The 17,136-nt window shown below is 44.1% G+C and overlaps 1 protein-coding gene across 1 annotated transcript in view; it reads right to left on the reverse strand.

Annotated features, from left to right (window-relative positions):
* Positions 1-309: 309 nt before the first annotated feature.
* Positions 310-17,136, reverse strand: part of LOC124880977 — a 43,275-nt gene continuing 26,448 nt past the window's right edge. Inside the window, exon 3 of the mRNA XM_047386446.1 lies at positions 310-371. Coding sequence (XP_047242402.1) covers positions 310-371 — 62 coding nt within the window. The remainder of the gene's footprint in view (positions 372-17,136) is intronic.

The raw sequence follows: 17,136 nt of genomic DNA on the forward strand, positions 1-17,136 counted from the left end.
AAATGTAAAATGGATCCATCCCTAGTCAGGAGAGGAGGATCAGACTACATTTAGATGTCTTGTCATTTTCAAATGAATATATTTTGGAGCGTTACTGTTTTTTGCCACAGTCAATGTATCTCAATAATATTCTCAGCCCACACATTGCTCCTATGACACAATGACTGCACGTCGTTTTTATGCCAACAACAGCTTTTTTATATAATATAGGTGATGCAGAAAATCCTTCAATGGCAACTGTATGTCGTGCTGTCAGGAATGTTACTGTTGCTCTTAAACTGTTACTGTACAGCAGAGGTGTCCATGGTGTCAACTGCAAACATTCAGTGAAGTCAGGTTGTCCTCCTTAGCAGAGTGTTTCGTGTCCCTACCTGCCACACAGGACACCAGGGTTTAATTCTGTGTAAAAAGTGTAATTGTGGTTTATGACATCAGACATACATAGCTTAGGTTTAGTTAAAGTTTAACTGTGATTCTAGATGGGAGCCTCCACCACTCACTAACACACCAACACACAAGAATAATGAAAGAATAATTTCACAGAACTGCAGGAATCAGTGAAAGCAGTAATTTAGTTGCTATCACATTTTGAGACTTCAAGCATTATCTATTGATATATTTCTGGGTTTCCAGGCATCATTCACTGCATACATAGCAGTTACATTCACTGCTCCTTCACTGAATGAAGGTGATTGTTTTTATTTGTTTTATATTATATTGCAGAGTTTATCATCTGCTCAACAAGTGTTAACATTGATTCTGTCATCTGACTATGCTGCAACTCTCATTGAATTAATCTGAGTATGCTTTGTTGATAACCACACAGTTTGTTCAAATGTAAATTTAATGTTTCCTGGGTTTTATTCTCCTTTATTCTACAGCCTCTTCAAACTTTTTGTGACTCCTGTTTTTCCCAATTGGTTCTTATAGCTTCTATTCGGGTAACTTTTTCTGTGGTTCTTGTAATGTATAAACCTTGATGCTTTCATTGCCTTTTGCTTTGTTTCTGACACACCCAAATTTCTCCCATTGTGGGACAATAAAGGATTTTCTTCTCTATTCTGTATTAAATACTTATTTAATATAAATGTAGTTAACATAGCATCTGTGAAGATCATGTATGATGCAGCCACATTATCAGCAATGTCTGGGTCTGTCCATGACTCCATACTGAGTTCTAGGCTTGCCCGTGGTGAGTTTATATATAATCATAGTTATAATAATTTCTGATTTACCAATCACTTCTCTAACTAAAGACAATTGTCCTTTTATTTCATTAATTGTTCTTTATTGCCTTGAAGTGAAAATACAGTAGTTTTTTGTTAAACAAATAAAATCATCCACCTCTAGGGGCACCTTATCCACATTTAACTGATGCTCCAGCAGTTTTATTTTACATTCCTTTTTATATGTGCAGACATGATGACTTACTTTGTTTTGGGTACATACACAGCAGGCCACTGGTGAGGAAGTATGCCTGTTCTCAGTCTGAAATATTCTGGGCAGGTAGGCGTAAAATCGATGATTAACTATCCATGAGCTTCTCTCGTCGCATCTTCAAAACTCTCCAACAAGAGACCCTTTTGAGATGGAAACATTTGGCAGGCCAGTATATCCAGCTGGAGTTTATCTCTCGGGTTTTTAAACAACACCATATAATTAGCGTTCAGGCTGATGGTGGGACTGTACTTTCCCTGATGAAAAACATTCTGAGTCAACATCATGACGCTCATATTACGATGGTGACGAAACTGGGTAAAGACCTTCATCACGTTTTCATCATCTGAGGCTTGAGCGATAACATCGTCTAGAATAATCAGATGATTCTGATCAGGAGGAAACAGGTTTTCATCTTCAAAAGAATGAGGCAATCCTTCCACAAAGGTAATATTTTTATTCATCTTCTGCAATTCAGCATACATAAGTTGAAAAGAAGTGTAAATCCATACAATATTTTCAGGTGCAACATCCATGACATGATTACAATTTTGCAAAATACTTTTTACAAAGAATGTTTTCCCGCAGCCGCTGGGTCCAACAATCATACATGAGAAAGGTGCTCTAAATCTACGATCAAAATCAATCTCCTGTATATCCATGGAACTTTTTATTTTATTTCTTCTTCTTCTTCTTAATAACCAAAAGGCAGATTTGTCCCGTCAGAAAAAGGACGTCTCTTATCATACACCAACCGAAACTTTTTAAGAAATGTTGCGTTTGTCAAACGGAATCTCTTTTTATCCCCTGATCGTGTGCTGTGGAATTTCAATGAAACCCTCCCTTGACTTCTGTAAGTAGCCCTCGACCAGCCCTTTGATGCTGTCAAAATTGACCCTCTCGCTGCATTCATGTGTCTGAGTAATGCCTTTAGCACGTATCACTACTTTTTTACGGTTTTTGGTCTGGTATGCATAACTCTTGGGTCCTGTTGATGCAAACTCTGAAATGCTGTCACCATCTAACTTGTCAGTAAGATCACCCAGATAATTCCCCAGTTCCAGAGGAGTTTCACCACTTTTTGTCACATAAATCAAATTGTCCGTGTCAATATAAATCAATCTGTCCTGTAACTTCTCCATGCTACTGAGAAGTTTTAAACATGCGTAAGCTGTGGTGAATGCTGCTATAAACACATTATTTGCCTTGCTTGGAGGAAAGATGACACGTTTACTAAAATTCCACTGCACTACACAAATTTCAGGGTTGAAAAAAATGAAAATAGTTAACTCTATATTTAATCGAGAACATGAAGCTGAAAAATTCTTCAGGGTTACTGATGACTGTGGTCTGAGACAGATCACTTCTTTGCGCAAATTTCCCCCAAAAACTGTTTAAGCACAATTTTGCAACCTGCCTTTTGGCAGGATTCACCTCGATTTTCTCAGGGTCTAATTGGATGCCCTGATGGAGTTTGTAGTCTCTTACATACTTTGACTTGCTCTCCTGATCCACTGCTTCAGACGGGTAGCCTAAAGCCTCCTGTTTACCCTTCGGGAAGGTGTTGATATACCCTTTGAAGATTGTGTCACTGCTCTTTTCAAAATGCCACACCTCTGTGATTTTAGCAAGGCAATAACCACACTGCAACGCTTTACTAAACTCTACACTCACCCACACACCCGTCAGAGCTCTGTCCTCATCCTTATGCCTGCAGGGACCTGATTGGTTATTTATTTCAGCACATGTGCGGCAGAGAGTAAACACCAGTTTACCTTGGGATGTTCTGTAAGGCAAAACAGGGAAAAAGAGCCCTCGTGGGGGGTAGACCACAGCTTTGATTATTCCGAAGTAGCTGCTGGGGTCATCAAAATCTTTGTAAATGATGGTGGGGTGACCGAGGGGAAAAACGCAGTTGGCATTTACATAAGGATACAGAGATGTGTAATCCACATAATGTACAGTTTTACCCGGCCCCGCTGTGTACCTCAGTCTCATAGGGCAGGTGCGTCCACCATACAGAGCATCCCGGGTGGATAGCGGTTCGGGTGCGTTAGCTTTCTCAAGAAAGCTGATCACCCCACGGTGGTTTTTTTTCATTTCAGTCCACTCATGCTCCCAAATGACCTCGAGACGAAGGCTGTACACAGTTTGGAGCACCTTGCTTCTCTCGATTGTCGCTGCGTAAAACTGTTCAAATACGACCCCTCTCAACCGACACTTTTCATGAGGCATATAACACTTTTTACAGCCATGGAAAAAACAGCCGTAAAATTCAAACGCAACTTTGACACCGTTAATCTCTGCATACCCATCCACAGTATATGGGCCAATTTTCTTTTCACCCCTATTTAATGCATGCTCGATAAATATGGTTCTGCTGTCTGCAATCCAGCCGAGCCATTGAATGGACACGCTGGAGAACGTTTTACTGCTACGTCTGTAATCCAGAAGTGAGGGGATGGCTAAGGTTTTAGGAGGAAGGAAATTGGTTACAAAAACCTTCATGCACGCAGATGCTATTGTGATGCATTTAAACGGATCCACACTTGTCTCCTTAAAGAACTCGTCTCTGAATTTTAAGCAGCCTTGAGAAAAAATTTCAACGTCATTTTTACAATAACCAATAGCTTCTTTCTGAAAGTCAAAGACCTCTTTGCTCGCTTCTCTGTACCAGCTGTTAAACACCTGTTGTTCTTGAAGACTCATGCGTTCTACAGCGTAGCAGGATATGACCCCACGTACTGGAAGCGCTTTTCGGAGGAGAATAGGTGGGGGAAAAAAACCCTTGCTTTGATCAGTAAAGCCTAACGCTTTCGGCATGGCACTCAACTTCATACACATGAAGGACAGGCTATCAATGTATTTTAACCTGTAATCAGGGTCGGTTAAACAGAGAACTTTACTTCCTAGCATGATGAGATGAGGTTTAATGTCTAACTGCAGCATAGCTGTGAGAATCAGGTAGCTGTCATACCCACTTTAATGAGCTATTAAAGTGAATCCTTTGTACATCGGCCTCCTGAAATGTAGAATAAATTTTTGGGTAAAGTCCAACCCATAAGCATGCCATTCATCACCTTTCAATGTTTTAGCACAGACCAGTCGCTGTGGGTGAGAGTACACAGAGCCAATGATCCATTAAATACCTCGTCTTGATCCCTGCAGATGTAGTATGTTGATTTCTTAGGAGCATTCAATTCACGGGATGAATGCTGGTAGACGGTCACTGGGGTTTCGCACAGAACTGACGTACCTCTTGGCCGACCCGAGGTCTGATTTTCAACCGTGGTTGTTGAAGTTGATGTTGGATCCTCATCATCGGTAGAGTATGTTATGACGGGAATCCCGATAGGTATCTCAGTTGTGGAAGTAGATGATATAGATGATGCAGTTGCTTGTTCAACATCATCTTGACACGCGTTGCGTTTCTCCTCCGCTTGACGATAAACTCTCTTAACTCTAGCCATTGCTGAACGGGTGTTCTTTTCCAATGAATGCTGCATGTAAAGTGCAGAGTTTTATCCCTGTATTTAAAGTAAACACTAAAACACGCCCCATTGTTTTCATTGGGTTATTCAAGGTTTAACGAGGCTTAAAAACACCCCCCCTCTCTATTTTTAATTGGTGCTAATGCCATACAGTTTCTGATAATACCATATTTGTCTTGTTCTATTTATAACAAACACACCCCTGTGTTTTAATTGGTTCATTTAAGGCCTTCCCCGTAACACCCCTTAAACACACCCCCTGTGTTTTCATTGGCTCATTTTAGGTTTCGCCCCTAATGATGACAACCAATCAGCATCCACGGTTACGCCCCTTAGACACACCCCCCTGTTGACCCCATGACCTCCCTGCCCCCATGGCGCCATGACCCCCCTTAAGGTCAAAGGTCACCTGTCAAAAAGTTTGATTGAAGGGTGTACTTTAGTCTCTCTCAGGATTTTGAAAAACGTGCACATGCAGCCATTACATTGAAATAAAAAAATATAGATTTATATTATTATTTTTATTATTATGCTTTTCTCTGATCGGAAGTTAGATACAAACCTCCCTAAAGATAATAAAACACTATAGAAAGGGAATCAACTTTGGAAGAAGAAAAAAATCTGTTTTTATTTGTATGAGAATGAAACTGTCATGTCGAAAACCTTCTCAGTAATGAATAGAAAGTCTTTATTGCCAACCACAGTTCTTATAATTGCTAAAAAGCTTTTTCCAGTGGTATATTTGACCATTCATATTTTGTGATGAGCTACAAGTCTTTGAGGTTGGAACCCCACTTTCCATCACCCTAATCTTTAGCTCCCTCCACATATTCTCTCTCTGACTGAAGATGGAAGTCTAAAAAAATAAAATTGCTTTCATTCAGAAGAAACATGTTGGCAAAATTAAAAGATGACTTCAAATCTAAATCTCCCAAGGGGTGTGATTTATTTTTGGCATTTACTGTAGTTATATTCTGCTATCTCACTTACCTTCCCTCTCTTTTCCTCCTTTAAGCTCTAAGACCTACTAAAGCAAAATGGCAAACAACTCTTCATCCTGATATTTCAGCTGTGATCATTCTAAAAGGGAACAGATGTTCTCCATGACCATCATGATCACCAAGTTTCTTGCTGTTGTACCCCTTGTCATCCTCGTCCTCAGCTTGGGTTACCGGCAAAGGCAGCGTTCCTCCAAGATGTTCGTCTGTGGTCTTTACATTGGTCTCTCAGGTGTTCTAATGGTGGGGATTTATGCAGCAAACATTATTTTTCCAGGAGAAATTGCTCTTCAGATGTTGACAAGCATGGATCACCACCTGGCCGTTGTTCACTCCATAACTTACCAGTGGCTAAAGCAGTGAGGTGGGGTCAGGATCAGAAATATCAGTATTGGCTGTCTTTGGCTGTTCTGCTTTGGATGGGTTGGGGTTGTAGCTCACTTTTACCCTGATACACCCTACATTACATATTTCTCCTTGCTGATCAGCTCCTTAATAAGCATTTCTTTTTCCAGCTTGTCTGTTCTTTGTGCTTTGATTCATTCAGGACCGGTTAAAATTGACAGGAAAAAAACAGAGGGCCGATAAATCATAAAAGAAGGCTTTCTTTACCATCTTAGCGATACTTGGAGCTCTCCTGGTGTATTTTGTGGCTGTCAGTATGTCTATTTCTGTGAAAACATTAAACCTGCTTAGTCATGAAGATGGCTGTCTGATTTTAATTTCTGCACAGTGCTTTGGTGTTCTCTGCAGTTTGGCTTTACCTCTGCTGTTCCTACAGAAAGTAAAGAAATGTTAGTGCTGTGCTAGAACTTAGCAACCAATAGCGAAGCTTTTGCTGAATGGATCAGCTGTAAACAGTCTCTGTCAGTATGTACAGTGGAAAAAATAAGTATAGAGCTCAAAGTGTTTCTCTGTAAATATATTTCTAAGGTCTGCAACATCAAAAAGAGCGGGAACCGGCACTGTTTTCACAGTCTTGCTGCTAAAAAATATATTTTAAAACTGCAACAAGCAATTGTTTTGAGGAGAAGAAAGTACAGGAAGCGAAGGAGGCTTATACACCAGACTCTCACCGCACCAGTGTTTGATGGAAAGGTAACTTCAGTGTTACGTCCTACTGACTGCCCAGACTCACTCTGAACCCAGTGTTATCTTACAATGTGTAGCCTGGAAAACCAGTAAAAAAAATTTTTTTCGGCTTACTGTCTAAAATTTACGCAGCTCTAATTATTCTGATTTCATGGTGGATTACATTGATGGTTGTGATTGGTTTTTGCTCAGAACGTCATCTGCAGCAGTGAATTGTGGTGAAGTCCACATAGATGCGCGCTTAGCCGAAGTGTGGATTGAGGGCACAATGGGGACGTGGGCTAGGCACCTCGTACTCGTACTCGTCGTCTTCCGCTTTATCCGGGACCGGGTCACGGGGGCAGCAGACTCAGCAGAGACGCCCAGACGTCCCTGTCCCCAGGAGCCCAACGCGTTCCCATGCCAGCCGAGAGACATAGTCCCTCTAGCGTGTCCTGGGCTGTCCAGGAGGCATCCGGTATAGATGCCCGAGCCACCTCAACTGGCTCCTCTCAATGTGGAGGAGCAGCGGCTCTACTCCGAGCCCCTCCCGGATGGCCGAGCTCCTCACCCTATCTCTAAGGGAGTGCCTGACCACCCTACGGTAGAAGCTCATTTCAGCCGCTTGTATCCGGGATCTCGTTCTTTCGGTCATGACCCAAAGTTCATGGCCATAGGTGAGGGTAGGAACGTAGACCGACCGGTAAATCGAGCGCTTCGCTTTTCGGCTCAGCTCTCTCTTCACCACAACGGACCGGCACAGTTCACCCTCTTAGCAACATTCTCACACTGTGAGATCTCTGCTGGCTGGTTCTGGCACTTCATTGTTCTCAGCTGCAACTCATCCAGCTAATGAGCTCATGGCTTTTTAAGACAGCTGCTGACACAGTCTGTTGCTGGAACATAGTCTCTGTTATGTGGACTTTTGTCAGCCTGCCCGATCGCTTGTTGTCCTGCCTTCCTGTCGATCTGCCCATCTGTCTGCCTGCCTGTCGCCATATGGAAGTCTTCTTCAGGAAATCTGCACTGTAAATATTTCCACCGCCAGAACACTCTCTCTCTGCTCGGATCCTTGGGGCTTCCTCATCCTCTGGCTTCTAACAACTCTAATCAAGGTCTACCTAAGTTGGAACAATAAAACCTCATTTCAATCTAATTCTGTGCAACGAATCTGTGTCATCTTCTGATTTGGTTATATTTCGACAACCTGAGTAAATTAATGATAGTATGTTCCAGCCAGCAGCCATGTCGAAAAACAAATCAGATGAAGATGAACAGATCTCCTGGAGGGAACGCCTCCAATCCACTGAGACCATACTTCAACAGTTGCTACAACAACAAAGGACGACAGATGCCCATCTCACGGAACTTGGTTGTATGGTACATGCCTTAAGTGAAATATTAACCAAAATCTCACCCGCTCCTTCCAATCCTCCAGCTCGTTCTGAGAATCCTCAGCCACCCACGACCCACTCGTCCGGGATCCGAGAACCTGATTTCCGTCTGTCTGAATTTTTGATGGCAACCCTAATAATTTTGGTGGGTTTTCTCTCCAATGTGAGTTGGCTTTTAGTCGTTCCCCCTCTCTGTTTCCGACTGCTGCTTCCAAGATCAATTTTATTGTTACCTCCCTAAAAGGATCTGCTTTACGCTGGGCGCACGCTTTTCTCACAACTAACCCTATTGAGTCTCTGAGTTACGCTGTTTTTTTTCAGTCACTTCAAGGAAGTCTTTGATCAACCACTCCAACAGGAGACAGCTGCTAAGAAGTTACTTACCCTCAAACAGGGAAAGAAGGCATTGGCGGAGTTCGCCATCGACTTCCGGGTGGCAGCACAGGAGGTGGGTTGGGATGAAGCGGCACTCAAGGGTATTTTTGTGAATTCCCTTACAGATCAGATAAAGGACCAGTTGGTTTTAAGAGATCAACCCGTGAGACTGGATGATTTAATCAAACTGTCAATCCGTATTGACAACCGCCTAAGAGAGAGACAAGCAGAGAGGAATCATAAGTCAGAGTGGCAGCACTTTATGGCACCTCGGACCGCTTACCTTGATACACCCACTTCCTCTTCGGAGGGATCTGTGGAACCTGAGCCTATGCAGGTTGGTCACACTTGTCTCTCTCCTGAAGAGCGACAACGTCATTTTGGGGCTGGTCTTTGTTTGTATTGTGGACAAGGTGGACATTATGTTGCAAGATGCCCTAAGAAGGGAAAAGAGGGGGCTCGTCAATAGGTCAGGGGACTTTGATGAGCATGTCCCATTTTTCCCCTATATCTCGTCTGTGTTTTCCAGTCACTATTATTATTGGCCAAGAAAAGTGTCCAGTGGATGCTTTTATTGATTATGGTGCGGAACAGAATCTTATTTCCTTGGATCTAGTTGACAAACTTAAGATACCTTCTCAGTCTCTCAACCACCCCCTTTCTGTTTCGGGCATCACTGGTCAAACCATATCTCAGGTGAAGTTTAAAGTGCCCCACCTTCACATCATTACCTCAGGTAACCACCATGAATGGGGTGAGTTCTTTGTTGTCTCCTCTATCTCCCCACAATTGGTTCTAGGATTTCCGTGGTTGCAGAGACATAATCCCGCGATTAGTTGGGTGGAGGGCAGAGTAGAGAAGTGGAGTGATTACTGTCTCCAGAATTGTCTAAAGACTGCTGTCTCTCACTCTAGCAAACAAATTGAACCACCTGAGCCTGTTGATCTGTCTAAGATTCCTCCTGAATACCACAATCTTGCATCTGTTTTTAGTAAACAGGGGGCTCTTTCTTTACCCATGCATCGCCCCTATGACTGTGCTATTGATCTCCTCCCAGGTGCTCCGTTACCATCCAGCAGACTATACAATCTCTCTGGACCGGAGAGAAGAGTCATGAAGGAGTACATTGAGGATTCCTTAGCATCCGGGATCATTTGGCCATCTACCTCCCCCGTTGGCGCCGGCTTCTTCTTTGTGGGGAAAAAAGACGGCACATTAAGACCCTGCATTGATTATAGGGGGTTGAATCAAATCACAATCAAAAATAAGTACCCCTTACCACTCATTGATTCTATACATGACCAATTACACTCTGCCAAGATTTTTACCAAGCTCGACCTGCGCAATGCGTATTATCTGGTTCGGATCCGAGAGGGTGACGAGTGGAAGACAGCTTTCAAGACTCCCCTGGGACATTTTGAATATTTGGTGATGCCTTTTGGATTGACTAACGCACCCGCTGTTTTTAAGGCTCTTATAAATGATGTTCTCCGTGATTTCCTCAACCTCTTTGTGTTTGTTTATCTGGATGATATTTTGATTTTCTCTCAGAACATTGATCAGCATCACCAGCATGTCAGGACCATACTCACTCAACTTACCTCCTCTCTGAAGACATTCCATTGGTCCCCTGAGGCAGAGAAAGCTTTTTGCAAATTGAAAACTTTATTTTCTTCTGCACCCATTCTGACTCATCCTGATCCTAGTGCGCAATTCATTGTGGAGGTTGATGCTTCTGACATCGGAGTAGGGGCCATCTTGTCTCAAAGTTCTCCTATAGACAACAAGGTGCATCCTTGTGCTTATTTTTCTCATCGTTTGTCGTCAGCAGAGCAGAACTACGATGTGGGAAATCGAGAGCTTCTGGCTATCAAGTTGGCGCTTGAGGAGTGGCGGCATTGGTTAGAGGGGGCGGAAGTCCCTTTTCTCATTTGGACTGACCATAAAAACCTCTCTTACATCCAAAATGCCAAGAGACTTAACTCCAGACAAGCCCGTTGGTCCCTGTTTTTTGCTCGTTTTAATTTTTCTATCTCTTACAGACCCGGCTCCAAGAACATCAAGCCCGACGCTGAAGCTTCCATCTTACCGGAATCCTGCATTGTGGGTGCCCTCACCTGGGCCATTGAAAAGGACATCAGGGAGGCACAACAATCTGAACCGGACCCAGGTACTGGTCCTGTAGGCAAACTGTTCGTTCCGAACTCCGTCATCAATAAAGTTCTGGATTGGGTTCATAATAATAAACTTACCTGTCATCCGGGGATTAATCGTATGATCACTTTTACCAAGAGGTATTTCTGGTGGCCCACTATGAATCCCGACATTAGAGAGTTTGTCGCAGCTTGTCCCACATGTGCCCGTAACAAGAACTCAAATCAACCTCCTGCCAGTCTTCTTCAACCTCTGTCTACCCCCAGTCGCCCATGGTCCCACATCTCTATTGACTGAATTGAATTGAATTGAACCCTGAGTCCCCAGCCTCTGTTTCCACCAGGGAATGCATGATGGCAGGATTGAGGAGATCCTCAAAGTACTCCTTCCACCGCCCGATAATGTCCCCAGTCGAGGTCAGCAGCTCCCCACCCCCACTGTAAACAGTGTTGGCGAAGCAATGCTTCCCCCTCCTGAGGCGCTGGACGGTTTGGCAGAATCGCTTCGGGGCCAACCGGTAGTCCTTCTCCATGGCCTCACCGAACTCCTCCCAGGTTCGGGTTTTTGCCTCTGCCACTGCACGGGCCGCGGCACGCTTGGCCCCACGGTACCCGTCAGCCGCCTCAGGAGTCCCACAAGCCAACCACAGCCGATAGGACTCCTTCTTCAGCTTGACAGCGTCCCTTACTGCCGGTGTCCACCACCGGGTTCGGGTATTGCCGCGGCGAAAGGCACCGCAGACCTTACGGCCGCAGCTATGGGCGGCAGCATCGATAATAGATGCGGAGAACATGGTCCACTCGGACTCTATGTCTCCAACATCCCTCGAAATCTGGTCAAAGCTCTCCCGGAGGTGAGAGTTGAATACATCCCTGGCCAAGGGGTCCGCCAGACGTTCCCAGCAGACCCTCACTATGCGCTTGGGCCTGCCAAGTCTGTCCAACTTTCTCCTCCCCCAGCGGATCCAACTCACCACCAGGTGATGATCAGTGGACAGCTCAGCCCCTCTCTTCACCTGACCCTCTCATCCACAGGGGTAAACCCCAACACGATACGGCTGAGCTGGGGGCGACAAGCAAACCCACCCCAGCCCGCCGCCTCTCCCCGTGGGCCACTCCAGAGTAGAAGAGAGTCCAGCCCCTCTCGTGGAGATGGGTTCCAGAGCCCACGCTGTGCGTGGAGGCGAGCCTGACTATTTCTAGTCGATATCTCTCGACCTCCCGCACAAGCTCAGGCTCCTTCCCCCCCAGCGAGGTGACATTCCACATCCCTAGAGCCATCCTAAGCATTCGGGCATCGGGCCGCCGAGGTCTCCACCTTCGTCCGCCGCCCAATCCTCTTTGCACCGGTCCCTCACGGTTCCCCCTGCAGGTGGTGGGCCCACTGGGGGATGGTCTTGCGTCTCTTGTTCGGGGTTGGCCGGGCCGGGTTCCGCGAGGAGAAATATAAAGATAACTGGAAAGAAAAAACAGGCTGAGATAAATAGGATAGAGGAATGGGCATCTCAATGGGGATTCAAATTCTGAATTGAGAAAACAAAAGTTATGGTATTTTCACCGATAAAAATAGAGGAAACAAAGTTAAAATTATATAATCAAGTATTAGAACAAGTAAAAATTATAAAGTTTCTAGGCAATCAGAAAAGCTTTATTGCCAAGTACATTTTTGGACATACAAGGAATTTGTTTAGGCGTAGTTGGTGCAATACAATACAAATTAAACAGTATAAACATATCTACAATATAATATAAATATATGTGCACAGTCTTAAGTGAGTGAGATTAAATATAGAACAGTATAGGGTGCGAGAGCAATACAACAGTGCAGGTGATCATTGTGCAAGTATGGCAGTGCAAGTAAAGCAGGAGTCCATGCTGAGCGTTAATGTAACGCATAGAGTTGCAGGTTACAGGTGTCCTGTCGGCAAAAAAAGGGGGTGTGGGGAAAGGGAGAGTGTCAGGGTGGTTTCCGGGCTTTGTTAACAAGGCTGGTGGCAGATGGGAAAAAACTGTTTTTGTGGCGTGAGGTTTTGGTCCGGATGGACCGCAGCCTCCTGCCAGAGGGGAGAGTCTCAAAGAGTCTGTGACCGGGGTGGGAGGGATCAGCCAGAATCTTCCCTGCCCGCTTCAGGGTCCTGGAGGTGTACAGTTCCTGGAGCGACAGTAGACTGCAGCCAATCACCTTCTCAGCAGACCGAATGATTCTCTATGGGGTTCAGGTCAGGAGAGTTGGCAGGCCAATTGAGCACAGTGATAACATGGTCAGTAAACCATTTACCAGTGGTTTTGGCACTGTGAGCAGGTGCCAGGTCGTGCTGAAAAATGAAATCTTCATCTCCATAAAGCTTTTCAGCAGATGGAAACATGAAGTGCTCCAAAATCTCCTGATAGCTAGCTGCATTGATCCTGCCCTTGATAAAAGACAATGGACCAACACCAGCAGCTGACACGGCACCCCAGACCATCACTGACTATGGGTACTTGACACTGGACTTCTGGCATTTTGGCATTTCCTTCTCCCCAGTCTTCCTCCAGACTCTGGCACCTTGATTTCCGAATGACATGCAGAATTTGCTTTCATCCGAAAAAAATACTTTGGACCACTTCAGCAACAGTCCAGTGCTGCTTCTCTGTAGCCCAGGTCAGGCGCTTCTGCCGCTGTTTCTGGTTCAAAAGTGGCTTGACCTGGGGAATGTGGCACCTGTAGCCCATTTCCTGCACACGCCTGTGCACGGTGGCTCTGGAAGTTTCTACTCCAGACTCAGTCCACTGCTTCCGCAGGTCCCCCAAGGTCTGGAATCGGCCCTTCTCCACAATCTTCCTCAGGGTCCGGTCCCCTCTTCTTGTTGTGCAGCGTTTTCTGCCACACTTTTTCCTTCCCACAGACTTCCCACTGAGGTGCCTTGATACAGCACTCTGGGAACAGCCTATTCGTTCAGAAATTTCTTTCTGTGTCTTACCCTCTTGCTTGAGGGTGTCAATAGTGGCCTTCTGGACAGCAGTCAGGTCAGCAGTCTTACCCATGATTGGGGTTTTGAGTGATGAACCAGGCTGGGAGTTTTAAAGGCCTCAGGAATCTTTTGCAGGTGTTTAGAGTTAACATGTTGATTCAGATAATTAGGTTCATAGCTCGTTTAGAGACCCTTTTAAAGATATGCTAATTTTGTGAGATAGGAATTTTGGGTTTTCATGAGCTGTATGCCAAAATCATCCGTATTAAGACAATAAAAGACCTGAAATATTTCAGTTAGTGTGCAATGAATCTAAAATATATGAATGTTAAATTTTCATCATTACATTATGGAAAATACTGAACTTTATCACAATATGCTAATATTTTGAGAAGGACCTGTACAGGCATCAAGAATGGAGGGTCAAACTGGACAAAATTAATACAATAAAATCATCATTAAATAAATAAATGTTGTGAATGTCCCATAAGTGAAGTAAATGTAACATGAAAGAAATGTAACATTAAATGTGCCATTAAATTAAAGGTACCATTTATTTATTTAATACATCATTAGAAACAATAAATGTACCATTATATCATGAAATGGACTATAATGCAATTAAATGTGTAACTGAATAATTAAGTATAATTTTAAAGACGACATGACGTAATTAGTGGTACACTTAATATTTAATGATGTATTAAATAAATTGTACATTTAATGGTACATTCAATTTTTTTCTATTTCACAACATATTTATTTAATATCTTCCCTTGATGAAGCCTTTCTACGAGGTACATGAGGGGACATGGGGGGATTTTTTCTCTTTTGTGTCCCCACGCAATAGTCTTTGCGTTATTTTGCAATACTTTGTGGGATAGTTTCCAAACCAGATAACTGCAAAATTGAAACAAACACTACACCCGTTTTGAGATATATTGTGTTTTATTTTGAAATCAGCATTAAATAAAATTATCTTCAATCAGACTAAAAGACAGTTTTTATCAACAAGCTGTCAAACAAACTACTGAACTCTGGACCATAAAACTGCACGAAACCACATCTGTGACACTTTATTTCCTTATTACTGCTGCATGATGTGTACTTTTTTTTTGTACGCCATTAATGTTTTTGTTTTTATCGTGATTTGAACGGTTCTTCTTATCCTAAGCATTTTATCGCATTGTTTACTGCGTGTTAACCTGCATATGACAAATAAACCATATCAATGACATATCAGTGTTTGTTTTATGAGCAGTTTGTCATCTGTGCTGTTGCTCCAAAATGCCGAACGCAAACGTATTGCGTGGAGACGCAAAAGAAATAAATTTCCCCATGTCCCCTCACGGGCTTCCGTACCTTACCTCTTAAATCTTTAGAGCACATGCAGCAATTTTGTTGGTCAGATGAGACTTGACACATGTTGGTACTTTTGGTGTGATGAATGAAGAGATGCAGGGCTGATTTAATCCAGAATCTGTTTTACAAGTGTCCCTTAATCACTGGTGAACTTGATTACAACTAAACACGTTTTACAACCAGCAGACTGCGTGTTAAAACCGCTACATTGAACTCTCCTGAAGTTCGGTCATATTTGCGACTTTCCTGTCAGCTCTATGAGTTTAATAGATAAGTCCTTATTTCTGACTTTACGTTACAAATCCAATTTTACCACGTCCAGTTCTCCCCCTGCGTTTGTTCCCTCCATCCTGAACGCAGGTGGAAAACACCGAGCAGAAGCACTGTTGGCTTGTGGGTCGTGTAGTTCGTTTGACTCGCATTATATTATAGGCTTCTTGGAAAAAAACTACACAATGGCGGCGTCGATCCAAGTTTTTTTTTCTTAAAGTTTATAACAAAGTCTCAGTTTACATTTCCAAGGACAATTGATCCTAGTTTATTTTCCCTCCTATTAGTTAGCTCCCGCTCCCGTCTGCTCCCGTTCATTTTTTATCCTGTACCGTCCCAATCACGGGATCTTTACTGATGCTGTCTCCCGTCCCGCGGGTTTCCCGTGGGAATCCCGTGACCCGTGGGACTCCCGAAAAAATGTCAGCCTCTAGTCTGAATCAGACAGCTAACTGAACAGCTTAGCCTGTTGTGTGCGGCTAATTAATTTTAGCAATCCTTTAATCACTGAACAGCTCAGCCTGTGGTGTGCTGCTAATTTCTTTAGTGGTGGTTCATATATAAACAGTTTTGTGTGTTTGCATTGTGCATTTTGGACCAAAGATGGAGGGAACATCCCAGACTGCAGCTGGAGATGTGTGTATGGTGGAGGACCCCATAGGAATGCAGGCACAAGAGGTGATTGGGTCATTGATTCTGTTGTCCCCAGAGGAGCGTAAAGGTCTCAATGATTATGGCATTGAGCAATGTGAAGCCAGGATTCAGGAGTTGCTCCAAGTCATTAAAAACCCACCGAAGGACAGACGGGTCTCAGATGTGTTAGGACAGTTCACTCTGTTATTTCAGCGAAGGTTAATGTTGGAAGTTGACCAGTGCGTTAAACTGCAGTTCGAGCTGAATGATACTTTGCAGACAGTGGATGTCCTTAGAGGTGAAATAACAGAAGTTGGAAATAGATTGGAAGCAATAGAGGGTAGCCATGCCACCCCTCCCCCCCTGGAAGAATGGGGGGACGAATCGAAACCCACCTCACAGGTTGAAACCTTCGGAGGTGAGCCACACCTGCAAAACCCTGAGAGAACCTGCAGGTCAGATCTGGAGGATGTAGAAGCTGCTCTCCAGAGATTACCTTTCCAGGCTCATAGGGTTCCCCATACATCCACCGAGGCAAGAACAGGTGTACGTAGTCAGAATAGGTTCAGTTGTGCAGTGCCCCACCCCACTGCAATCAGCAGCCATGAACGGTACCTAGCTGGGGACCCAGCAGGTGTAAATAGTTCACGGCTCAGATGCGAGCAGCCGTCAAACGTGACTCGCAGTACGGTCCTCTACGATCCCTCACCTCCGCCAAGGCGACAGGAGTGCTGCCCCTGGGATTCAGGTGGTTCCTACCGCCCTCAACCGCTGCCCAGGACCCGAGTCCGGGAAGCACAGGGCCCACCGTTATACCGGGAGCAGCCTCCACTGCCTCCTCCGAGGATGAGGCGTGATGCACTGATACCCCCTGTCAAAATAAGGTGAGATCTTTCCATGTAATCCATGCAACATATAGCAAACTTCTTATAATTGACTATAGAACAAATGTAATAAAGAATATCCCCAAGTGTAATTCATGGAGTGTATATTGAAGGCAC

This window comes from Girardinichthys multiradiatus, chromosome 14 (assembly GCF_021462225.1).
Source record: "Girardinichthys multiradiatus isolate DD_20200921_A chromosome 14, DD_fGirMul_XY1, whole genome shotgun sequence".
Taxonomy (NCBI): domain Eukaryota; kingdom Metazoa; phylum Chordata; class Actinopteri; order Cyprinodontiformes; family Goodeidae; genus Girardinichthys; species Girardinichthys multiradiatus.